This window comes from Saccopteryx bilineata, chromosome 2 (assembly GCF_036850765.1).
Source record: "Saccopteryx bilineata isolate mSacBil1 chromosome 2, mSacBil1_pri_phased_curated, whole genome shotgun sequence".
Lineage (NCBI taxonomy): Eukaryota > Metazoa > Chordata > Mammalia > Chiroptera > Emballonuridae > Saccopteryx > Saccopteryx bilineata.
The window spans coordinates 53,282,361-53,309,273 of NC_089491.1; the positions used below are offsets into that span (position 1 = coordinate 53,282,361).

The window sequence follows — 26,913 nt, forward strand, 5'->3', positions numbered from 1 at the left end:
AATTTTAAAAATAAAGAGAATATATAAGTTAACAGTTACTGTTTCTTCATATATCTCCTCCACCTCATTCATTTGCTCTTCTGAAAATGCAATCAAATGTATTTTAGTATTTCTCATTATAGCTTCCATATATTTTAACTACTTTTTTTGTTAACCACTTCTATTTTATTTGTTTATTTAGTGAGAGGACAGGGAGGCAGATACAAACTCCTGCATGCACCCCTACTAGGATCCACGTGGCAAGCCCATTAGGGAGTGATGCTCTGCCCATCTGGGGCCCTTGCTCCATTGCAACCAGAGCCATATTTTGCACCTGAGGCCGAGGCCATGGAGCTGTCTTCAGCGCCCAGGGCCAACTCGCTGTAATTGAGCCATGGCTGCAGGAGGGGAGGAGAAGAAAGAGAAAAGTTAGAGGGGAACGGTTGGAGAAGCAGTTGGGTACTTCTTCGTGCTGTCCCTGAGTCTGTTATATCCCACCTAATGTGTGAAATCATACAGTTCTTAGCTTTTTCTGATTTATTTCACTTAGTATTATGCTCTCAAGTTCCATCCATGTTTCCACAAATTGGGATATTTCATCATTTCTTATGGCTGTGTAGTGTTCCATTGTTTATATGTACCACATCTTTATCCAGTCTTGGGAATCAAACTTGGGACATCTACGTGCTGGGCTGATGCTCTACCACTGAGCCAACTGGCCAGGGCCTAATCACTTTTCTTTACTTGCTATCTTTTTGCTGCATTCTAAATAATATATTCTGATCTGCCCACTCAGGAATTCTAACTGTGCCTACAACATCTTTATAAACCTCTTGAGTGTTTCACTTTTTTATTTTTTTTTAGGCAGTTCTGTCATTTAAAAATTTTCTATTCTCTGCATATATTTTCAAGATAAGCCTTTTTTCTCCTCCTGGGCTATTGACCTTATTGTTCATTGCTCATTCCCCTTGATTAGTCACTTTTAGGGCTTTCCTGAGGGCAAGGTTGAAGATGTTTTCTCCAAGGGAATTTGCCAGAAGATTGGAACATTGTCAAAACAAAAGAATATTAAATTCTAAATTATTATTATTTAGGTAAGAGGAGGGGATATAATGAGGCAGACTCCTGCATGCACCTTAACCGGATCCACTCGGCAGTCCCATCTTGGGCTGATGCTTGAGTACGGAGCTATTTTTAGTGCCTGAGGCTGACACACCTGGGCCAACAAAGCTATCCTCAGTGCCTGGGGCCATGCTTGAACTAATTGAGCCACTGGCTGTGGAAGGGGAAGAGGAAGAGAAGCAGATGGTTGCTTCTCCTGTGTGCCATGACCAGGAATCAAACCTGGGATGTCCATATGCTGGGCTAACAACGCTCTATCCGTTGAGCAACCAGCCTGGTCAAATTCTAAATGAAATTAAAATTAAGTACTAAATTAAAAACAGGATTTGAAGGGGTTTTTTTGTTTGTTTTTTTTTTACCACTCTTGTTATATAAATAAAGTGAAGGTATAAATCTACCCCTAGGGTTAAGCAGAACTTACAACCTTTTTAGAATAGTTCTCTTGTTATCTTTTTCTCCTTGTTTAATCACTAGGTCAGCTTTTCCTGCAGTCTTGGGGTTAAAGGATAGAAGTAAATATTCCTAGTTCTTATTCTAATCTTAAAGATAGCCCATAAGATTCCAACCATAATGTTGGGTGATCTACCAGACTTCCTGCCTGGGCAGGCTTAGGGCTTTGTTGTCCTGTTGGCACAAAGAGTTTGTCAAATTTCAGATCAGTTTTATCTGGGCAATCAAATATCATAAGGGTAAAAATGGCATCTAGTTTTACCTCTAGTTTATTCTCTGGGTTCCCAGTAATTTCTTACTAACTTGCCAGGTACTCTGTATTTTTAAGATTTAAAAAATAAATTTCTAGCCTGACCAGGTGGTGGCGCAGTGGATAGAGCGTCGGACTGGGATGCGGAAGGACCCAGGTTCGAGACCCCGAGGTCGCCAGCTTGAGCGCGGGCTCATCTGGCTTGAGCAAAAGAGCTCACCAGCTTGAACCCTAGGCTCCAGCAAGGGGTTACTCGGTCTGCTGAAGGCCCGCGGTCAAGGCACATGTGAGAAAGCAATCAATGAACAACTAAGAAGTCGCAAAGCGCAACGAGAAACTGATGATTGATGCTTCTCATCTCTCTCCGTTCCTGTCTGTCTATCCCTGTCTATCTCTGCCTCTGTAAAAAAAAAAAAAAAAAAAAAAATTTCTAAACCATATTTGGTTGTTTTCAGGAGTGTTGCCCTGAATAACCTAATCTGACTTAATAGAAAGCAACAGTTCCATTACATGTTTTTGTAATTTAGTGGGTGTTTTGTTTTGTTTTTTTATAGTTAGCTTTATTTTTTAATAATTTTTAAAATTGGGAAGGGAAGAAAGGCAACAGTCTTGAAGAGAAAAATATGCAGAAGTGAAATAAACAATATAAATGTCTCCTTAAGGAGTATGTCCAGCTTTTATTCACCTTTATCTAACCACTACCAGGCATTTACTAGGTGCATGGTAAATGTTCACTGTACAGTAAAAGGAACCCTCATTCACTGCTGGTGGGAATGGAAACTGGTATAGCTATTATGGAAGACCGTATGGTGGTTTCTCAAAAAATTTAAGAATAGAACTATTATATGACCCAGTAATCCGTCTCCTGGGTATCTACCCGAAAAACTCAAAAACACTGGTACACAAAGACAAATGCACCCCCATGTTCATCACAGCATTATTCATTGTGTCTAAGACATGGAAGCAACCAAAGTGTCCCTTGATTGAAGACTGGATAAAGATGTGGTACATATACTACTCAGCCGTAAGAAATGATGAAATATCCCCATTTGTGGCAACATGGATGGAACTTGAGAGCATTATACTAAATGAAATAAATCAGAAAAAGCTAAGAACTGTATGATTTAACACATTAGGTGGGATATAAAACAGACTCAGGGACATAGATAAAAAGTGAAGTGGTTATCAGGGGAAGTGGAATAAATAAATGGGACAAATAAATGGTGACAGAATGATTTGATGGGGGTGATGGGCACATAACAGTTCAGTGCTACAGAAATGTTTATCTGAAACTTATGTACTTTTTCATTGATCAGTGTCACCCCATTAAATTTATTCCTAAAAAAACCCCAAAACAGCCTGACCTGTGGTGGCGCAGTGGATAAAGCGTCAACATGGAACGCGGAGGTCGCCAGTTCGAAACCTTGGTCTTTCCTGGAAGGCATGTGCAAGAGGCAATCATGAGTTGATGCTTTCCATTTCTCCCACCCCTTTTTTCTCTTTCTGTCTCTCTCTCTCTCCTCTCTTCCTCCCCCCTAAAATCAATAAATAAATCTTTAAAAAAACACAACAATGAGTGATAGGTGATAAATACGAAATACTGCTAAGCCTCAGGGAAATGCCGATAAAACTGATACTTTGTTTAATAAAAATCCTTATTGCCTGACCAGTGGTGGCACAGTGGATAGAGTGTCAATTGGAACGCTGAAGTCGCCTGTTTAAAACCTGAGGTTGCTGGCTTGATCATGGCATTGCCAACTTGATCTCAAGGTCGCTGACTTAACTCCAAAGTTGCCAGCTTGAGCACGGGCCTCCTTTATGACCCTGGGGTTGCTATCTTGACTCCAAGGTCGCCAACTTGAGCGCTTGTCAGTCCAATCTCTGGTTAAAGCATGTACGAGAAGCAATCAATAACTAAATGAAGCAATGAGTTGATATTTCTCTTTCTATTCCTTCTGTCTCAAAAAAAAAAGAAAAAGCTTTTTGTCAATATTTTGGAAGGGATAATTGGCATATAGTAAAATTCACCTCTTATTTAAGTGTCCAGTTTGATGTATTTTATTTTATTTATTTTCAGAGACAGGGAGAGTCAGAGAGAGGACAGACAGGAACAGAGAGATGAGAAGCATCAATCATTAGTTGTTCATTGCGCGTTGCAACACCTTAGTTGTTCATTGATTGCTTTCTCATATGTGCCTTGACTGCGGGCCTTCAGCAGACCGAACAACCCCTTGCTGGAGCCAGCGACCTTGGGTCCAAGCTGGTGAGCTTTGCTCAAACCAGATGAGCCCACGCTCAAGCTGGTGACCTTGGGGTCCCAAACCTGGGTCTTCCACATCCCAGCCCGATGCTCTCTCCACTGTGCCACCGCCTGGTCAGGCAGTTTGATGTATTTTAAAAGCTGGATTATGTAACTATTACCTCTATCAAGACAGAACATTTCAGCCCTGGCCTGACAGCTCAGTTGGTTAGAGCATCCTCCCAAAGCATAGAGGTTGCTGGTTCAGTCCCTGGTCAGGGCACATACAGGAACAGATTGGCATTCCTGTCTCTCTCCCTCCCTTTCTGTCTAAATTCAATAAAATAAACATTAAAAAAAATTTTAAGAAAATACTGGTAACATTTCTACCACCCCAAAATTTCAACTGTGCTCCTTTTTCTCTCATCTCACCCCCAGTACATGGCAGTCTCAGTTTTCTGTTACTACGGTTTTCCCTTTTCCAGAATATCACATAAATAGAATTATACAGCACGTTGCTTTGTGTGTCTGCCTTAGCGTAGTGTTTTTGAAATTCATCCATTTTGTTGCATGTAGCAGCAGCTTGTTCTTTGTAGTACTGAGTAATATTCCACTGGAATTCCATTTGGTTTATTCATTCACTAGTTTATGGACATTTGGGTTGTTTCTGAATCATTATAATTCTGAGTGAAGTTTCTATAAACACTTGAGAACAAATCTTTATGTGACCACAGGTTTTCATTTCTCTTGCATAGTACCTAGTGGTAGAATAGCTGGGTCATATATGCTGCATATATGTAAAGTTTTGCAAGAAACTGCCAACCTCTTCTCCAAAGAGACTGTACCATTGCATTCCCAGCACTCGCTAAGGTGTTGAAGCAAGTACTGAATATTGCAATTGTGAGTAAAAACTGTTTTATCTCTTGGAAAGTTTTTTGGCAGTTTGAGTCAAGTCAGTAAAAATGTTTATTCTCTTTGACTTGTACATTCCACTTCAAGGAATGTCTTTGTAAGGAAAAAATCTAAAATTTGCTCAGAGATACAAACTACCACTTATGAGACTGTATGCCTAACTATACAGTTTAATGCTGGGCATTGTGGTGGATTCAAAAGAAAGTTCTTTTCAGTCATATACTTTATAATTTTAAAAAGTGTTAATTATATGAAAAGTAATCAGTGAGCAGTGCAATAGTGCATTAAATGAGTTTTAAAGTATGCTATATTAAGGGAATAACAGTTGGGCTGGCAATTTGAATGGATTATTTTACAACTTGATTTTAGCAAGGTTTTGGAGCATAGCTAAAGCTTGAGTTGGAGAGTTGGAGCTTGCTGTGTGTGTGTGTGTGTGTGTATTTTTCTGAAGTTAGAAGTCGAGAGGCAGTCTGACAGACTTCCGCATGCGCTCAACCGGGATCCATCTGGCATGCCGACCAGGGGGCGATGCTCTGTCCATCTGGGGCATTGGTCTGTTGTGCTTGAGGTGGAGGCCATGGAGCTGTTTTCCTCCAATGGAGCCTTGGCTGTGGGAAGGGAAGAGAGAGTCAGAGAGAAAGTAGAGGGGGAAGGTTGGAGAAGCAGATGGGCGCTTCTCCTGTGTGCCCTGGCCAGGGATCGAGCCCGGAACGTCCGCACGCTGGTCAGCCACTCTACCACTGAGCCAACCGGCCAAGGCCAGTTGGAGCTTTCGATAGATGGAACACAACATGAATAGGGCAAAATATGGCCTGAGTATGAAAGAATCATTGGAATGTTTTCATGTGGATATAAAACAATACTTTTAGAGGCTTTCAAAATAATAGAGCAGGGACAGCACACTCTTTACAGATGGAAAGACTGCCATGAGGTTGTACATTTTTATAAAAAGGCTTCAAAGCTTCACCATGGCCTAGGATACAGCTGGTGCTCAGTAATGGTCGCTGTCATTTTTACTAGGACTAATAAAACTAACGAATTTAAACTTGATAGAGTAGTTTAATAGGGAAACAATATATTTTGAAAAGAACATAAATATAAAAATTGTTTTTAGTCATTTTTTTTGTCTAGTGATTTATGTAGGATAAAAAAGGAGAAAATTGACAACTTTTTAACCTAAGAAGGTACCACAGAGCAGTGATTCTTTGGAAGCAGAACTTTTGTCCTGTTTGTTACATTTACCTTCTGTGATTAGCACCTTGTGTGGGGAGTGAGAATGGGCTGGGGGTTGTGAGTTGGTACTGATTTATAATGAACCCAATGAAAGGTAAGAAGATTGTGATGTTGCCTGGATGAGGCTGATGGATTGAGGGAAATGTGACATTAAAAGGTTGGAAAATCTGATTTTAGTTTCTTTTTTCTTTTCTTTTTTTTTTAGATCTATTTACGGTTTCTTGGATATATAGGAGAGAATAGAAAAGGGGACTGCTATTTCTTTTAAAAAGCTTTAATAGCTGTCATTTACTTAGTGCCTTCTATATGACAGGTATATTACATGTTACCGCACATTGGAGTCATGTTACTGATGGTGCAGAATTAGTGGCTTGCCAACAGGAACATAATTAGTAGGTGTTAGAGGTATGATACATATGAGCTGTACATTAAAAAAAACCAGCTTAGTGTCATCTCTTCATTCTAGGCAGCCTTTCCTCTAACTCTCCCCATTACCCTCCACCCCCAGCACCTGCTAGCCTGCAGATTTTTGTGTTTTCATGTGATAACCAGTTTGTAGTTGTAGATTTGCATTTATTTATGGACTTATAATTACAGTACACTTTTAGAATTTAGGGACTTAACATTCTCTGATTCAGCGATCCTTCAGTAACCAAGTGTAAGGTCCACGATGTGGAGAATCATAGTACAAGGCTGGTGTACCAGAAGCATTCACCCCATGAATTTCAGCCCCGTACTTGAATGATAGTTGCTACGCCAAAGCTTCAGGGGTCTGGATACATGTCTTTGGCAAATGTAAATGTTCTTTACTGCTCCTTTTTACCCACTACCCAACTTATTACTCAACTTGGACTTCAGTCTAACACAGCTACTAGTATATGTTTATATTCAGGTAATTCATTCATAGTATCTTTAAACCATAGGTCCTCTGCTGTACCACTTTGAAAATTTGGCAAATGAACTTTCCATAGAATTGAGCTATGAGGATCTAAAAAACGTTGTTCTGCAGTATGGATTCAAGCTAGAGGTAAGGATGGAATGAAGTATTGCCAAAACTTAATTTCCAAACCACCTTACGAGGAATGGTGATGAGATGACATTAACTGGCTTTACCTCTTAACCTGTTGTTTCACCCATAAAGTGATTTTTAGAATTATGAGGATTTGGAATAATGTGTATGTAAATGGAGAACTATAATATATCCCTGGTATAATCACCTTTCAATAAATGGTAGCTGACCATTATAATACTGGCCTTTGTAGACTGATAGTTACCAAGTAGACTGGGCTCTGGGGAAACAAGGGTGGTGGGAGGGCAGGTGTAAGAGGGATATTGTATTATATATGTGGTTCTGTACTGTTCAACCGTTTTTATTGCGTGCAGTATTATAAGGTTTTAGGATACTTTGACTATTGTTTTAACACTATATTAATTAGAAACATTCCATTCACTTTTAAAATAAATAGCAGATTAGCTCTTAAAGAGAAGCAATATATTATAGTAGCTTCCAGTTCAAGCTCTGGAGTAAGACTGCCTGTGTGTGAACCCAGTTCCACCACTTAATAGCAGTGTGACCTTGAATAACCTGTTTTTGTAAAGTAGGATTATTAATAGTACTAATCTTATGGTAGTACTTGTATGTAATAAATATTTAGACTGTGTAAAATAGCAGGAACTATTTTGTTATTGTTATCCTCATGGTGGTCATCATCAGTATGATTGTATTGCAGGTGGAAAAAGAGTCTGTCTTGTCAACATACACTGTGAATGATCTCTCCATGATGAAATACTACTATGAATGTGTCCTATTTGTGGTCCGTAAGCCACAATAATGGTCTCAAGTGATATCACCTGGAAAAAGTTTACTCAGAGCAAATGCTGAAATAAACAACTCAGAACAATTATCAAATGACAGGACACAACCTCAAATCAGTGGTGCCTTCTTATTCCTAACAAAGTTTAGAAATAGTGTCTATTTTCTTAATATGTATTGCTTTTTCAGAAATATACTATGCCATGCATATTTGTACGACACAAGTAAAAATGGAGGAAAAATTTTCAAGTTTACTTTTTCCTTGAAGCCCAGAATTGTCTTTCAGTAGAAAAAAACTATCTCTGCTGTCTTCATGAAGCTGTCTGTTCCAAGTCTGCCATGCTGTTGATAAATAGTATTGAGGTCCATAATAATATCCTTTTTTTGTTCTAAATGCATTGCACATATATATTTTTAGAAGAGTCTAAGGATCCTCTCATATTCAACATCTGGAATTGAGACTTTTTATTCACTTGGACCTAAGCAATCTATACCTAAAATGTGTGTCTATTTTATTATTCAAATCATTTTTTTTCTAGCTTAGCTGAACTTACAGAAGCATCAAACCTTTCCATTTTTATGAAATATTAAATTTAATAGTATCACAGGCCAGTAAAAATACATTCAAGTAACCAAGAAATTAGTCTTTTGGCCACACTAAAGTGAAAACTTTGGAAGCATACTCATCATGGATCACTGAAATGTATGACGCTCTCAACAGTCTAAGGGAGGCACAAACGCCTTTATTAAAGGTACTGATAGGAGACTGGGGAAATAAGAATAAAGTCATTTGAAATGTAGGATTTTAGACTGTCAGTGAAATGTTTACAATAATGTCTTTTCTTTAGATTACCTGGATACAAAAGCAAGCACTTCTTTTCCATTGAAACAACTATACATAAGTAAAAACTGTCATGGTAGAATCAATGTGGGGAAATTTTGAATATGATTCAGGGACAAATTACTGCCCGTGGTCTGTGTCATCAATATTGTAAGCAGCAGCCATTAATAAAATTTCATATTAACATGATAGCTGGGCTAAAACAGTATAGGCTGTCTTAAATTTCTACCTCTAGCAGATCTTTATTGGAGGGAGTTTTCATTTGTATTTTTTGTTAATTATCCTGTTTCATGTAGCTTGGAAAGTAGAGATAAATATGTTGTAACCTTTTCTTGGAGAAAAGGAAGTGCTCTTGAATATTTTCACAGGTGATTGTGATGGCATTAAGTGACCTCTGTGGCAATTTGGATTAGATTTAATCTCAATAATGTGCTAGTAGCATAAGTCATGTTTTAATAGGAAAACAAACTTGTAAGTCTTGAAACCTTCATGGTCATTTGAGCTGAGGGAGTCAGTGTACAATCTGACATCTTATTGAGAGCTTTCCTGTATCTAGTAAATGAGCTCTTATACCCTTTATGCCCATTATGCAGTAAAGCAATCCAGAAACTAATTTGACTTGTCAATTTATGGAAGCCTGGAACCTGTTTTTTTTGTTTATTTGTTTTGTTTTAATTTCTTTTATGTGTCCCTCAATATTTGGCACATGTTCCTTTAATGGGAATTCTCATTTTCTACCACATGAATAAACTTGAAATAAATTGCTCCCTAAAATTATTTTTAAGAAAGAGATTTAAAAAAAACGTAGGGGTTTTTTTTTTTTTTGATCTACTGAAAGAAATGCATGCTATTTTTGAGTAATTTAGAAAATCTTTTTATTCACTGACATATCTTCTTTACAACATGTATCAAAAATAGATGTTCTTTTCAGAGGCAAAAACAGGTTGACACTGATGGGTTGGCTTTATTAAAATTTCTATCAGGTTTTATATTTTAATACAAGTTATAATTATAGCTTACATTTTAGTTAATTCTGAAATGTTTTTAATTTCTCTCATGAATACTTTTAATAATATTCTGCACAAATTTGCATTGCTTTTTTCCCTCTATAGCTTTTGCAGTCAGTATATTCTAAACTTGAAAACTGTGGTATTAATCAATAATAGAAGTGTCACTGGAGGATTTAATTTTGTATTCCTTATTTTGTAGTTCTTCTAAAGTATGTAAGCCTTAAAAGCCTTTTTTTCTTAAATTTGCTCTGTACACAGGTGTTTCCACTCATTTTCATAAAGCAGGAAGAGCTAGGTCATTGTGCTTGCTGGGCTTTTTCCCCCCCATAATCTGAAGTGGTGCAGGTTAGGGTATGTTAAATCAAGTGAGCAAGGTGGGATATGTAAAATATAAAGAGAAGCTGTATAAATCACAGTATAAAATTATGAAGTTTTGGAATTATAAAATGTACTGTATTTATATGTAATTCTCATTTTAAAGTTGCCGCAAAGGCTGAACTGGAAAGCTTCATGTCTGCATGAAATTTCCTGTATCTTCAATGTATATGATGGACCTGATTTTTCTTGATTAAAGTCTGCCAATTGCTATGAAACAATGTGTGCTTGGTTGTTTCCATCTAAATTAGTGATAACCATAGACATGGGAATTTTAATTAATTGAGCACGTTTTGAACTATTGGATTAGCTTCTGTATGCTTTTGGAAAATCAATAATATGAGTATTTGGCCTTTGAATATAGTGGCCCTTATCCTAATTAATCCTTACCTTTGGTTTTTTGAATAATATTAAAAGAACTATAGAGGAAACCAGTAGAAGAAAGTTCCAGGACTAGCCATTAATAGGATGGACACTGGACTTGGCCCTTAGATACTCTTGGCTCGTTTTCCTGAACTACTGTTTGTGATCTTGGGCAAGATCCTCTGAGTTTGTTTTCTCATCTGTAAGAGAGGAATGATACCACCTATTTCAAAGGTTTTTTAATGAGGCCATGAGATATAAGTAAAAAGTTATGTGTTAAAGTACATGGTAGACAATTAAATGTAATTTCAATGTGTTGACTGCTGTAGTGATATAAAAAGATGATTGGTAACAGGACATTAGTTTTAAAACTTTATTAGTTTTAGAGAGAGAGGAGGGGAAGAGAGGAGCATCAGTCTGTTCCTGTGTGTCCTGACTAGGGATCAAACCAACAACCATTGTGCTTACGGACTCTAACCAACTGAGCTCTCCAGCCAGGGCGGATATTAGCTTTAATATTCATTATGTTAACTATCCAGGAAGTTGAGCAATTTATGTAAGATGAATGGCCAAAGAAGTGTCCTTCATCTGCCAGTCTGTTGTTTTTCATGTGGCAGACCACACAAGCCATTGGCAACACCACAGAAGTTAGTAAAAATGTAGTGAGGTTCGTCAAAGAGAATGCTGAAGACTACTTTGAATTCTAGCCACTGAGTTTCCTTTCAGTTTTACATAGCAGGTACAGAGGCCCACCTGGGGCAGCAACCTAGTGGAGTCCATTAGGTTTCAACTTAGCCAATCAGTGATCTAAGAAGCACAGCTATAGGGGAGTGTATTGGGTCAAGAGCCCCGCCGAGCCAGCAGCTTTACCTTAGATGGCAGAGTGGGGTATAAAATCTACCCACAAAAAGAGTCCATCAGAAGCAGAAGAGAGTGAATGAAAATATACCGACATGTCACAGTTTGCTCCAGGAGAAATATATACCTAACTCCCTGTGCTTCAGCATTGTTCCATCTAGCCCAAGCTGCTGGTAAGGCCAGATCCCATGTCTGTGCTATTTAATTCGAGGCATTAAGCTGCCAGTTTCAGGAATAGTAGCAGAAGACAAAACTACGTGAAAGTTAAAAGGAAGTTTACTACTTACAACAACAGCAGTAACTAGAGTATTAACTTTGAACCAGTTCCTGAAGCCCAGCTCTCAATAGAGTGGCACAGAGTGCTAGCAATGCCTACATAGGTACCGATCGTGTAGAGAACAAGATCCTTGAGTTTAGGAAACCATAATCTTTTAAAATAGACAAAGAGTAAGTGTGCCTGACTTTTTGCCCTAGAAGTTATACTGGACAGTGAACAAACCTGCCCGTAGTTCCAGAGAGACAATGTCTATATTCCAAGGCTGGTCACTATTCAATCCTTGAAAAGAATCTGGAATAAAGCCAGCCAGTGCTTCTGCTTGCAGGATACACTGAAATGCAAGAGATCCATGGAAAACTGTTTCTCAACAGAAGAGAAACCAGAAGTTCTAAGTGTTGACCAGTAGCAAAGAAACTTGTCACCCACACAAGACACCAGTGACACCAAGATAATCTGAAGTAGTCCAGAGTTGTGTCTCATATGCTCTCCACCCATATTCCTCAGTATCCCACCCTACTGACTATTGATAACAGTATCTTCCCAGGCACACCTGTGCAATACCAAAAAAATATACATACATATACATACAATCATATATATATACACACACATATACATGTATATCTATATAAAGAATATATATATGGTTATATATATATATATCTTAATATATTTGTGGCCTATATATATTATTGTGCACCTTGCTTTTTCGACTGTTTTATTGAGTGTTCTATATCCATAGACAAATTTACCTCATTTAATAAAAGCTGCACAGCATTTCATTACATATATACTTACACATGCACATCTAACAAGTAACTTTTTTATTGTTTATTGATTTTAGACAGGGAGGGAGAGAGAAAGAAACATCAATTTTTGTTCCACTTATTACGCATTCACTGGGTGATTCTCATATGTGCCCTGACCGGGGATCAAACCTGCCACCTTGGTGTATTGGGATGATGCTCTAACCAACTGAGCCACCTGGCCAAGCCCAAATAGCATTGTTTTCAATCTTTTGCTATTTAGCATTACATGGATTATCCTGTACATACCTCTTTGTGTCCACTGTCAGTACTGTATTTGGAGTGTACATTCCTAGAAGAACTGCTAAATGTGCATGTGCATTTTTAAAATTTCACAGAGGGTGCAAGAAGACTCTATTAAAAGGTTATACTTTAATATGAGAAGGGTAAGCCCTGGTCTGTTGGCTCAGTGGTAGAGCGTTGGCCTGGCATGTGGATGTCCTCAGTTCGTTTCCCTGTCAGGGCACACAAGAGAAGCGCCCATCTGCTTCTCTACCCCTCTCCTCTCACTTCTCTCTCTCTTCTCCTCCCCTCCTGCAGCCATGGCTCAATGGGAGTGAGTTGGCCCCAGGCGCTGAAGATGGCTCCATGGCCTCTGCCTCTGGCACTAAAAATGCCTCTGGTTGCAAAGGAGCAAGAGCGCCAGATGGGCAGCGCATCGCCCTGTAGTCTGTCTGCATGCAGGAGTCTGTCTCTGCCTCCCCTCCTTTCACTATATTAAAAAAAAATGAGATGGGTATCTGTTTATATCTTAACTAACATAACCTACCATTAATGATGGCCAATCTGTATGTTGAAAATCACACTAAAATCTTTTGAAAAATCCAGTGTCTGTCCTTTGGGGGTGGAGTGGGGAGCGGGGCACTTGACCATCACAGACAGCCTAGGGAAGGATGGAGTAAAATAGAGGAAGACAGACCTGGCTAGTATCCCAGCCTCACTATTTACTGCACAGTCTTCACTTGGTTCGTTTCACAAATATTTATTGAGACCCTGTATATTGTCAGGCACCAGACTTGATCTCGGAGATTCAGAGGTCAAAAAGACATGCGTTTTTCCTCACCACACAGCTTATATAACAGAGAAAAGGTATCAAACAAGTATTAATTTTGAGAACTGAGGTAACCATGAAAAAGGGCAGGTACAGTGTCCTCTGAGCATATGAAATAGTAAAAGAATGCGGAAAAAACAAGATCCATCTATATTGTATATGTTATCTCCAAGAGATTAAATGTAAAGATAGGTTAAAAGTGAACAGATGAAAAAAGATAAATCAATGTTAAGCATAAGAGGACTGGAATGACTATGTAAATATTAAATTAAGAAGACTTCAAAATGAAGAGCATTATCAGAGATATTACATAACGATGAAGAGTTAATACATTAGAGATGTAACAATCATAACATATGCCTAATAACTAAAAGCTTCAGAATATATAAACAAAAACTGCGGAACTAAAGGGAGAAACAAAAATCCACCATTTTAAGTTGGAGATTTTAACACCCCTTTATTTGCAATTAATCATACAATTAGACAAAATTAATACTGATATATAAGATTTGAAAAACACCATCAACCACTGTAATAAGAGACATTTATAGAACACTATGCACAACATGTGCGGAAAACTATATTATATTTTTGTCAAGTGCACATAGTACATGCACTATGATAACCCATAGTTGGGTAATGAAAGAATTTTTTTTTTTTTTTTTACAGAGACAGAGTCAGAGAGAGGGACAGACAGGAACGGAGAGAGATGAGAGAAGCATCATCAGTTTTTCGTTGTGGCACCTTAGTTGTTCATTGATTGCTTTCTCATATGTGCCTTGACCGTGGGCCTTCAGCAGACCAAGTCCCTTGCTCAAGCCAGCGACCTTGGGTCCAAACTGGTGAGCTTTGCTCAAACCACATGAGCCCATGCTCAAGCTGGCGACCTCGGGGTCTTGAACCTGGATCCTCCGCATCCCCAGTCTGACACTATCCACTGTGCCACCGCCTGGTCAGGCTGAAAGAAGTCTTAATAAATTTGGAAGGATTAAATTACAAAGAATTATATGAAGATGGAATTAAATGAAGTCAATAACAAAAATATTATTGAGAAAAACCTCACATATTTGAAAAATTATCATACTTAAATGATCCATAGGTCAAAAAAACCACCAGGGACATTTGAAAGTATTTCAAAGCTAAATGATAATGCAAAACAACCTATCAAAACTGTGGATGCAGCTAACAGAGTGCTATAGGGAAATTTATAGCTTTAAATGTTTATATTTGAAAAGAAGGCTAAAATCAGTGACCATAGACTCTACCAGAAAAAGCTTGAGAAAAAAGAGCAAAGTAAACCCAAATTAAGTAGATATCAATGAAGCAGAAAATAGACAAACTCCAAAAGTATTATGCCAACAAATTTGACAGTTTGAATGAAATGGACATATTCCTTAAAGTGGATTTGGTATTATTTACAACTTGGAGTAAACTAATTTCAGGTTGTACTAACAGGGTTTTTTTTTTTTTTTTTTTTTTTTTAAAGAAAGTCCAGCAGCAGCAACATATAGATAGAGATAGAGATATTCATTCAGCAAGTTAAACACTTCAAATATCTGCAGTATATTTTATGCCAATTAGGCCTCAATAAAGCTGTTAAAACCCAGGAAAAATAAAAATGTTATTTAGGAATACATACACAGATGGGAAAATTAAAAGGAAAAGCAAAGGAATGATTAATTCAAAATTCAATAGGAATTGCCTGAAATTGGGGAAAGGGTGGGAGGTGCCAGTAGGAGGCACTAGGGACCTACTCCTAATATTCTGTTTGAAACTGAGTGTTGGCCTGACCAGGCAGCAGTGCAGTGGATAGAGCATGGGACTGGACACAGAGGACCCAGGTTTGAAATCCTGAGGCTGAGGTCACCAGCTTGAGCTCGGGATGCAGGGTCACTAGCTTAAGCACATGAGAACATAGACACGACCCCATAGTCGCTGGCTTGAGCAAGGGGTCACTTGCTCTGCTGTAGGGCCCCCCTCCAAGGCACATACAAGAAAGCAATTGATGAACAGCTAAGGAGCTTCAACGAAGCATTGATGCTTCTCATTGCTCTCCCTTCCTGCCTGTCTGTCCCTATCTGTCCCTCTCTCTCTCTGTCACAAAAAAAGAAAGAAATTTGAGTGTTGGGCATGTTACTATCATTCTTTTAATGACATGTTTTATACAACCTTTTGTATAAATAATAAATTTCACAACTTAAGAGTCTGTGGAGGGGACCACAAAGGAATGAATTTGCAAAACTGCACTTTATCACTGTAGGGTAAGATACCCTCAAAACCTTTCAAATGTAATGTCTGACCTGTGTCACTGGTTTGAAAATGGCCAACTCCTCTATTTGACAGATGGGTTATCAATCTCAGGAAATAAAAAGAAAAACAGAAAAGCTATTGTTTACCATACTAACTTGTTATAAATCTCTGCTTATTAATAGGTAGGTAAGCAGTTGCCCTATCCTCTCAAAGCAGCCTTGAAGTACAAGGGCGTGGAGTAATTAATACTTACCAGTCTGAGTAAATTATCTTCTTCGCACTTTTTCTCTAGATCATAGCTGTTTCTCCCTTTAAATCATTAATATATCATTTTATTCCTCACATTTTTGTTCACATGGTTATGGTCTTTATCAACTATTAAAATACAAGTTTTAGGAAATACAGTGCTGTTATCCCCTCATCACTCTGCTTGACATCACAGGCAATTTTAGGTAGTTCCTAGACTCACTTCTGATCACCGCATCAGGGAACTCTATGGCTTCCCGCTCAATTTGAGTCAAATTTACGTGTTCCAATTGGAAGAGACAGAGCTGTGCTTCCAGTATGCACGAGGTTTGGTTGGCTCTTGGTGTTTCTCCCAATTTTTTTTTATTGATTGACTTTAGACTTGGGGCGGGGGGGGGGGGGTTACCGGGCTTGCCCAGGGATTCCAACCTCAGACCTCGGCATTTCAGGCCCATGCCTATTCACTGGGCACCCCAGGTCGGGCTTGGACAAACTACTTTGGATGAGCTGCACGGGTCTGCTACTTAAATGGATTTTTAATCAAAAGATCTTCAAGGAATGTGGTGCCTACTTCACTTTCCACAACAGCCATTTAAAAACACAGAATTCGTTGGGTTGTTTTATTTTGCTTTGTGTTTATGTGTTGGCTTTTAGCTAGTCCCCTCAGCCCCGACCCCTGTTCAGCAGTCTGATTCCAATAATCACTAAATAATGTACTAGAGCGTCTTAAACGTTCATTACAAGTTTGTATCATCTTCTGTTTTAACCACCTGGAGGTGTCCCACCGGCTACTGACTCAAGCAAAATAATACTAACATATAGATTTTCAAGATCTTAAGCCTAAACCGCTTTACTGATCACGGGATTTGCACATCCCCTTCCCCGCCCCCAAGAAGAGGCGCCACGCCCAGCTCTGGCACTAGGACTGGGCCTTTCATAAAACCGCCTCTGCTTTCCCGCCTTCCCCTGGGTCGCGCACTTCCGGCCGCGGGGGCGCTCGGGAGCGCGCCCCTCGAGCGTCTACCAACCAGCGGTTCCGCCAGGCCAGCGCGTGTGCGCAGGTTCGAAGCTCCGCCGCTTGGCGGTTACTCCCCAACGTCCGGCAGCACCTCCGCGGTGGCAAAGCCCGTGCCCGCCGGGCGTGGGGAACCCGGCCACCCCACCCCCTCCAGGGTTCCCTTCCCATCTTCCTGTCGCCGCGTCGCAGTCCTCGTGCGCTCCGCCCCCGCCCCCGCCCTCCGCAGTTATCTGCGCTCGGCCTCCCGCGCCGGGCGGGTTCCGCCCGAACCTCCCGGCCCATGGCCAAGCGGCGTGCGGCCCAGCCGCTGACGTTCCACGTGCCTTGGAAGCGGCTTCTGCTCTGCGACTTTCCGGAGGAGCCGCCGCCGCCGCTCTGGATCTCGCCGCCGGCGACTTCGCATCCCGGGCAGCCCCTTTGTGTCCCGGAGCTGCCCCGAAAGCGCAAAATCGACGCGGGGGCAATGACTGAGCCTTCGGCTTCGCCCAGCAAGCGCCTCGACAGTGGGGACACCAACGCTCCAGGCGGCGCGGAGCGTGAGGGCCGCAGCTCGGAGACCAGTGAGCCGCCGCCGCTGCTGCATCCGCCGCCCTTGCGGCCCTGCGGCCCGGGGGAGGAGCCCCGGGGCGCCCGGCCCCTGAGGGGCGGTGGCGACGACGGGGCGGGGCGGGCAGAGCCACCGCAGGACGACTGGGGGACCCCGCCGCTGCAGGTAGGGGCTGGGGGCGGGTGGACGCTCCGGAGGTGGGCGGGGTCGCCATCTTCCCAGGTGCTTTGCGCCCTGGGGGGGAATAGATCGTCCCCCGTAGACTCGTATTCGTCTAGACGCCCCGAAAGGCGGAGAGCCGGGGCCGCTGCTGCAGGGGCCCCAGGGACCGCCCCTGGCAGCGTTTTTGGAAGCCCGACAGGCGGAAAGCGCTTCGATAAACCAGGGGAAACTGGCCGGGGGGTGAGGTAGACCTGTCTGCCGCCTCGGCGCCGGTGTTACGGGACAGGGAAGTAGGACCGTGGGTCATGGCAGACTAGAGAATCCGGTGGGGACGTTGACTGGGCCGCCACAAGTTTGAGGCGACGACAAAGTCAGAGAAAGGTGTACCATGCTTTCCATGGTTTAACGATGATTTGTTTCCAGAACTTGTGATAGATTTTCTCAAGAGGTAACCAATGTGGTAGCCATCCATGGGGCGTCCTTTAGGCATGCTAGTTATTTTTTAGGGAGGAAGGGCTTCTCTATCTTGGGAAAAGGGGTTTTGACTCACAGTGACAAATCAGATTCTTTGAAAAAGGATTGTTGTTGGAAAGGAACTTGAGCCCTAAGGTGTATATGAGGATCTTGGAGAGAATTCCCGTTCCTTGGGAAATGATGAGCCTGTTTCATCTCCACACACCACGTCTGATTTGTCGGGTCCCGTGCTGTTCGGTATGGCAGTCTCTAGCCACCTCAGACAACTGCACGCTTGAGATGTGCTGTACGTGTAAAAACAACACTAGGTTTTGAAGATCTCAAAACATTTTGTATTGATTAGATGTTGAAATAACGTGGAGATATTGGATTGAATACAATAGGTTCAAATTTGTTTCATCTCTTAGTTTTTTTAATACATCCACTACAAAATTTAAAATTTAGGTGTGCGGCTGGCATTTTATATTTATTGGACAGCTTGGTCTAGACTTAAGAGTTCTGATTGCTTTTCGGCAGTTCTGTGTTGACTGAGGTTTGGAGGTGGGAGAACCAAATGTAGATAGAACTCAGAATTCACCAACACTTCAACTACTACGTCACAGCATCCACCTCACATCTCTCCATTGCCTTAAGTACCTTATGCAGACTTTATCAAATACCTTGTCTCCCCCACCACCAGCACCAAAATGGGGTTGCCTTGGCATGATTTCTTCTTGGTGAAAAGCTCAATAAGATAATAAGAATTTTATAGTTGGGAAAGATTTTTCCTGTGATTGTGAAGTTATCCTTTAGACATAATCAAGATAAGCATTTCTAGATGAAATTAAATTGTAAATCTTTCTACCCCCAGTTTTCTTGGAATTTAGAAATCATAATCCTTATTTAGATATTTTTCTTCAGATTGCTTTTAGGTTCAAAATCAGCTTGCTTAAAAACAAACGATAGCACTTACATTTTGAAAATAAAATAAAGAATTAGAATTTCAAGTAGGTCTGGATGACTACCATTTTTTGTTTAGGTTTTACATATTTGCAGAGACATATAAAACTTAAGAAATAGTAATCATTCAGACTTGAAAACTTTGTTCTTCAGACTGCACCCATACATAGTCTTGTCTTTCCTACCAGAATATAGTGACTACAGTGTGCCACGGATTGATAAGGGGGAAATACGGAAATGGCAGGTAGGCAAAGAAGGAGAATTTTTAGTTAACTGGCACACACGTCTGCTTCAAATTTTCTAGATACACCCGTGTTTTCCTCCACAGCAGTGACTATATCTGGCAGCTCTCTGTGTCCTATAGTCACTACAAGCTCTTGACAGAAAGCAAGAAGGGTTCTTCCTTCAAGAAGTTAAAAAGCTTTTCAGTTTGTGCACTAAATGTATCTGTGGTTTTTGTGCTTAGAATGTCTTAGGTTTGTGCTCCCCCTCTTGGGATCTTGTTTAGGAAAAATTTTCTCAAGTATGCCCTTTCTATATTGAGGATGCAATCTAGGCAGACAGAACCTCAATATTTTCTGAGTTTCAGATTTTTATTTAACTAGAGAACTAAAATAAAACCAGGTATCATTAAATATTTATGTTTTCTCTTGTAACTTGATGCAGTTTCATTGCTGTCAGTGCTAGCCCTTACTGTTATTTTTAATAGAAAATAAGCAAAAGTGTTGCTGTTACTAGGAAAAAAGTGATCAATGATTCAAAGACTTCTTGGGATATACTAGTTAGCAATATTGAGCAATTACAGTGCTAAATGTTAACTCACAAGAGAGTTGTATACTGAATAGAAAACACTTAGATCAAGATCGAAGTTAGTGGGTAGCACAAACTTAGGTGTGTCTGGTAGCAGAATTTGTGCTCTTAGCTACTTACTAGGTTACACTTACATCATTAAAGTATTTTTTTAGTCCATGTTTTTAAGTAGGAAATATGAACAATAGTATTTTTTCTAGTAGGCAAAGAAATACAGTGTGTCCATAAGGTCATGGTGCACTTTTGACCTGTCACAGGAAAGCAACAAAAGATGATAGAAATGTGAAATCTGCACCAAATAAAAGGAAAACTCTCCCAGTTTCATACCTATTCAGTGTAGTTCGATGTGGGCTCATGCACAGATTTTTTTGGGCTCCTGAGGTAGCTATCCCGTATACAGACTCGTCACTGACTGATGGCCTACCAGAACAGGGTTTCTCCACCAAACTACCGGTTTCCTTCAACTGCTTATCCCACCGAGTAATGTTATTCCTCTGTGTTGGCGCTTCGTTATAAATGCGCTGATATTCACGTCGCACTTTGGTCATGGATTTGAATTTAGCAAGCCACAGAACACACTGAACTTTCCTCTGTACCGTCCACATCTAGACTGGCATGGTCTTGGGTGCTCCACTGTATATACGGTATTACATCATCATCTACACATGCTGCCACATCATCCTACAGAAACTGGGAGGGTTTTCCTTTTATTTGATGCAGATTTCACAATTCCATCATCTTTTGTTGCTTTCCCGTGACTGGTCAAAAGTGCACCATGATTTTACAGACACACTGTACATCCTTACTTTTAATTCTGTTATTAAAATGAAATTTTTCTTGGCATCCTTTGTATTTTTATATTTTTATTCCAATGTTAAGAAATTCCAGAGAGACTCTTAATTCTCTAAGCCTTAGTGTATAAGGCACTGAATGAACTTTTAATGAGATTTTCTTACAGACCTGTGCTTTTCAGTAAAGTGACCAGCCACGTGCAGCAACTAAGCATTGAAATGAGGCTAGTGACCAGTGCCAGATGTGTAAACTGTCTGTCAGGCTTTGGAAACTTAGTATGACAAAACGAATGTAAACTATCTCAATTTTTCAAATGTCTGCATGTTGAGATGATAATAATTTAGATATATTAGCTCAGGTAAAATACTGAGATGAATTTCTCTTGACCTGGGCAGCTTGGGCTTCCTGAACCTTGAAAGAAGAGACTCAGGACACCTTGTGTGGTGAAGGGGCTCAGGTTGAGCCCACGCCTGAAGTCACCTGGCTGACCCCCTGTCATCCCAGCAACCTGATCTCATACTACCCCTCACCCCTATTTCCCAGGGCTCACAAACACCATGTGCAGTTTGTGACAAAAGACTCCTGTTGGCATCCTGTCCTTGGAAAATCATTCTGTTCTGGAAGCCTGGTCAGCTGCCTGCATGGCACAAAGGTGCCACCAGCCCAATTTAGCCACACTCATAGTTTGGCCAGTCACCTTGGCACTAGTTGAACTGTCTTAACTGGAACATTGTCTCCATTCCACTTATTTCCCCAAACTTGTCACTATATTAGTTAAATATTCAAATGTATGTTTTTAGACACACCGAAATGGAAAATGCCGAGGTGAGTGCCTTTCAGAAACTAAAGAGGAGGAGGAGGGTTTGGAGTCCTTCCTCCTGCCTTTTGACTTGCCTGTGGTCCCTCAGCCCAGCCCTGAGTCCTCCCAGCTGAGGGAGGGTCACAGGACCACTGGCTGTCACAAGTACATTTTCATGATGTTCTAAGAAGTCAGCTTAGCAGCTGAAGGAGGATCAGGAATTTAGGGCAGGACCACAGTAATGCTTCCAGGGTGCTGAGGAGAAAGCAGGAGAACACGTGATAGTGTGTACTGAAGTGTTTCTCTTGATTTAATTAAATGTAGCATAAGTTTTGTTAACATGTATTCCTATCTTTCCTTAACTCTTTCTAAAGCATATTTTGATTCACCATCAAAAGTAATGTAATATAGCATTGCCTGATCAGGCAGTGACACAGCGAATAGAGCATCAGACTGGGATGCAGAAGGCCCAGGTTCAAAACCCCGAGGTTGCCAGCTTGAGCACAGGCTCATCTGATTTGAGCAAGGCTCCCAGTTTGAGCCCAAGGTCGCTGGCTTGAGCAAGGGGTCACTGACTCTGCTGTAGCCCCCCCGGTCAAGGCACATATGAGAAAGCAATCAATGAACAACTAAGGTGCTGCAACAAAGAATTGATGCTTATCTCTCTCCCTTCCTGTCTGTCTGTCTCTGTCACACACACATAATATATCATTAAGTCTTATATTTAAAAAAATTAATTTCATGTGTTTATTTTCACATTTTTTACTGTAGTTACTAGAAAAAATTTAAATTACATATGGGACCTCCACTATACTATTTTGGTTGGATAATGCTGCCCTAAGCAAGTATGAACTTAATGTAAGAACAGAACATAGAATAGATACAGATATATAGACAACCATTTAGATGGTCACCTTAGGATCCTGTGTATAATTCCCATGCTGCTTCCTGTGCGTAAAGTATATATTTTGGAATGCTTTTGAACTTCTGTTCCAATTTCATACTTTATTGGAATATCAGCTTCACTTCATAGTTACTTGAAACAGTTTTATAGCCATTAAGCTGTTAAATTTTTAAGGGACCAGTGCTCACTTAGATTTATGAAATTTGCTATATTGATTTAAAAGTCAACCTGGCTGGGTAGCTCAGTTGGTTAGAGCATCATCCTGATACACCAAAGTTTCAGGTTCAATCCCCAATCAGGGCATATATACAAATGAACCAATAAATGCATAAATAAGTGGAGCAACAAATGGATGTTTCTCTCTCTCTCTAAAATATATATGTTTTTCCCTCTTCTTTCTTTAAAATGAAAATTTTAAATGTCATGCCTTGTACCAAATGGTGTCATGGTAAGAATTATCAGTTTTTCTTGTTTCACATGTTTATATAAATACTTTAAAATTTTTTTAACCCTTTGATTAGTGAGTTTTTTTCATGCTCGCTGACCCCCAGGAATACGTTTTATTGTTTTAAATGAAATTAGTTCCAGTTACAATTTTATTAACTTAAAATCATGTTTGTTTTTGGTAACCAATTCATGGAAACAAGAACATACATTTGCCGTTTTTTAATGTTGCCTTACACATTTTTAAAATAAACGAGGTAGTACATGAATGTTCGTACTACTCAAAGGGTTAAGTGAGAGGAGAGAAAATAGCCAGATTCCCACATGCTCCCCGACTGGGATCCACCCAGCAACCTCTGTCTAGGGCTGATGTTTGAATCAGCCTAGCTATTTTTAGTGCCTGAGGCTGACACTCAAACCAACCAAGCCATCCTCAGTGTCTGGGTATATCTTAATACTTTTTAGAAAGTTTAAAATATTTTAGCCTGTGTACAGTCAACTCTTAAAATACCAAATCTCAGGAAAAAGAACAAAAAAAAAGTTTTAAGGTACATGGGTATTTTTTTAAATAAAAAAGTTTTCTTCACTGAAAGGTGAAACATTTTAAGTCTGTTTTCAGATATTTTCTTTGGTTGAAAATGGAAGAAAACTGTCAGAAGTGACTGTTTGGAAGAAATTCTTTTGAATTTAAACTACTAACAAGAAATACTTTCCCAAATCTATGAATATGAAAATGAGCAGGTTTGACTGAGTCCATGAAGTACTTCGATAAATGCAAATGAGGAGAAAAGAACAATGTATGTACTATAGGATTTAAATATAGTATACTGTAGGATTTAAATGTGGGTTCACATAATAAGAATATTATAGAACAGAATTAAAAATGTATATTTGTTGAAATTTAAAGTGACAGACTGCAAAATCTTGTTGAGTTTCTTTTTAAAACAAAAATTGTTTTCTGAAAAAGACATCTTTTTCTAAACCATTGATGTACTTTCATTTCTCTCTTTTTTCCCTCCCTACAGCTCAGTGAAGAATTTTGGCAGTATAACACCTTCCAGTTCTGGAGGAACCCTTTGCCCCCTATTGATCTGGCAGACCTTGAAGATGTAAATGCAGATAACCTCCCGGAAGCAAGGCTTCAGGGCAAGAATGAAGTGCTTGAGGTTGACATGGAGTCCTGACAGAGGAGCTGAAGAAATGTGTTTTTCTGAATTTGAGAAAACATTTCACATTATGTATTCTCTAAGGAAAAACGTTATTTTCCATACTTTATGTGATTTCATTCCTAAACAAAAATGAGGAAAGGTTGTTTTAAACATAAATGCCTCCAGTCACTGAAACTCCCAACAGGATTTATAAGTGATATAGTGCAGTTATAGGGGAAGTATTTTGTGTATGCGTTAAAGTAAAATTTGTTTAGAATCTAAATTTGAAGATATTAATCTTATGAAAAGGAATTCTGACAGTTTTAAAAATAGGAAACACTCAAAATAGTCTTTTCTGCAACAAAAATTTAATTTGTGATACATGACATGAATATTGTTTTATAATTTATTAATAAAATCCTCTTTAATATACATTATTGACTCTTTAGTTGAATAAGTAGCTGACTTAAACATCTATGCAAACTTAAAATATGCGGTAGTCTTTTTGAAAGCTGGTATTTTAAAAGCTTTCTAAGAAATTAAATTTTAAAAAGCTTTCTAAATGTAAAGTAGTGAGAATTTCAATATGGGTAGCATGTTTACATAACTTAAAATATTTGATAAACTACTTTGGGCTGTCAAAAATGGGTGAAGAATGAAAAGTGAGTAGGTGCTTCCCTCCCTTCTGTCCCAAAAAAAGAGGTCAAGTTGTTCTGTTTTGTTTCTAATTTCTTGATTTTGAATTGCCTTGAGGGTGTGGTTTTTATTATTACTGTAAACGTGTAGTTCTCAACACTGGCAACACTGCATAGATTTTTGCCTAGGCCCCACTCTTGAGGAATTCTCAATTGTTCTGATGTAGGTCTCAGCTACAGCTATATTTAAACACCAATTCTCCCTCCTCCTTCCATTCCTCTAATATGCAGATATGAGGACCACTAGACTAATGGTAATTTTTCCTGTTTAAAGGAGATAACTAATTTGAGGCCCTGGCTTAGTAGCTCAGTTGGTTAGAACATTGTCCAGATATACCAAGCTTGCAGGTTCAGTCTCCATCAGGGCACATATAAGAATCAATCAATGAATGCATGAGTAAGTGGAACAATAGATCAGTATTTCTTTCTCTCTAAATCAATAAAAAAATTTTCAAGGAGATAACTAATTTGTACTAAAGCAATGCCTGTTTTTAATTAGCTCTGTTTTTATTTTGCCCTGTTGATGGGCTTATTTACAACTAACTGTTACTATTTCATTGTTAAAGTAAGCAGTTTGTGTTTGAGTTGAATCAGTATCAATGGTTAAATTAATTAACTTGCATTCTAGAATGTTGGCTTTGTAATTAAGTCATTCTTGCTTGTATATTTTTAATGATTTTAGATTGAAAATTCAGGAAAGATAAATGCAAATGAGGAGAAAAGAACAATGTATGTACTACAGGATTTAAATATGGTATACTATAGGATTTAAATGTGGGTTCACATTAATAAGAATATTATAGAACAGAAAGCAGACTGTAGAGCAGGGGTCCCCAAACTGCGGCCCCCTGAGGCCATTTATCCGGCCCCCGCTGCACTTTTGGAAGGCTCCCGCTGCACTCTTTCATTGGTGGTCAGTGAGAGGAGCATAGATCCCATTGAAATACTGGTCAGTTTGTTGATTTAAATTTACTTGTTCTTTATTTTAAATATTGTATTTGTTTCCGTTTTGTTTTTTTACTTTAAAATAAGATATATGCAGTGTGCATAGTTTTTTTTATAGTCCGGCCCTCCAACGGTCTGAGCGACAGTGAACTGGCCCCCTGTGTAAAAAGTTTGGGGACCCCTGCTGTAGAGTATTGTAATTAAGAGTTAAGACTTTGGAGTCACACATGGGTCAGAGTCTTGTACTGCCACTTTCTACCTGTGTAACATTGAGGTTATTTTTTATCTCCAAGCCCCTGGTTCCACAGTTGTAAAATGAGAAACAATAATAAATAGTATCTACCTCAGAGAGACTATATGTTTATTGTCAGACAATGTACTAAGTACATTATCTGGATCATCTTCATTCTCAAATACCCTTATTGTAAATACAAACAAATAATTAGAATAAGTGTGCTTCCTATCATGTTCTTCATTCCACTTTAAATTGCTACTAGATGTTTCAGGATAAGAACTGGAATTGAAGAACTAGCAAGGAAAGCAAACAATTGGGGGAAGCAGTTAAAGCACTGTGGGGAAAAAATGATAAACTTCTTACCCTTTTTGACCTGAGGGTCGGAAAGTATCCATTTTTGTTCACTGTTCTTGCTGGTGCCCAGAACATTGCCTGTCACATTCTAGGCAGTATATATATATTTTTTATTTTTATTGAGTGACAGGGAGCCAAAGACATATTCCCTCATGTCCCCTGACTGGGATCCACCTGGCAAACCCCATATGGGGCAATGCTCTGCCCATCTGTGGCTGCTGCTCTGTTGCTCAGCAAATGAGCTATTTTAGTGCCTGACCTAGACCATGTAGCCATCTTCAGCACCTGGGGCCAACTTGTTTGAACCATTTAATCCATGGCTGTGGGAGGAGAAGAGAAAGGGGGAGGGGTGGAGAAGCAGGTGTTTGCTTCTGTGTGCCCTGACTAGGAATTGACCCTGGGACTTCCACACCTGGCTGATGCTGTACTACTAAGCCAACCGGCCAGGGACTAGACAGTCAATGAATGAATAGGCTTTCTTATCTGTTAGTGTGATACCAACAATTTTCTAGGAACATTTACAAAGGTAATTTTCTCAAAGATGTGTATACCAAGTCTGTTGCAGAGATCAA

General features: G+C 39.6%; 2 protein-coding genes and 1 long non-coding RNA gene across 3 annotated transcripts in view; 2 read left to right on the forward strand and 1 right to left on the reverse strand.

Moving 5' to 3' along the window:
* Positions 1-8,850, forward strand: part of CARNMT1 (carnosine N-methyltransferase 1) — a 53,466-nt gene extending 44,616 nt beyond the window's left edge. The window contains exons 7-8 of the mRNA XM_066257072.1: positions 7,109-7,212; positions 7,916-8,850. Coding sequence (XP_066113169.1) covers positions 7,109-7,212; positions 7,916-8,017 — 206 coding nt within the window. The 3' untranslated portion in view covers positions 8,018-8,850. The remainder of the gene's footprint in view (positions 1-7,108; positions 7,213-7,915) is intronic.
* On the reverse strand, positions 4-17,545 carry LOC136324342 (uncharacterized). The gene is made up of 4 exons (XR_010729073.1): positions 17,417-17,545; positions 5,472-5,560; positions 3,166-3,235; positions 4-377 (listed from the first exon to the last, which is right to left on the reverse strand). It is a non-coding gene; the product is annotated as an uncharacterized lncRNA (long non-coding RNA).
* C2H9orf40 (chromosome 2 C9orf40 homolog) lies at positions 16,973-26,099 on the forward strand. Its single transcript, XM_066257075.1, has 2 exons — positions 16,973-17,805; positions 23,990-26,099. Exons 1-2 carry the CDS (start codon positions 17,374-17,376, stop codon positions 24,146-24,148), a joined length of 591 nt encoding a protein of 196 aa, XP_066113172.1. The 5' UTR covers positions 16,973-17,373; the 3' UTR covers positions 24,149-26,099.
* The last annotated feature ends 814 nt before the right edge of the window (positions 26,100-26,913 follow it).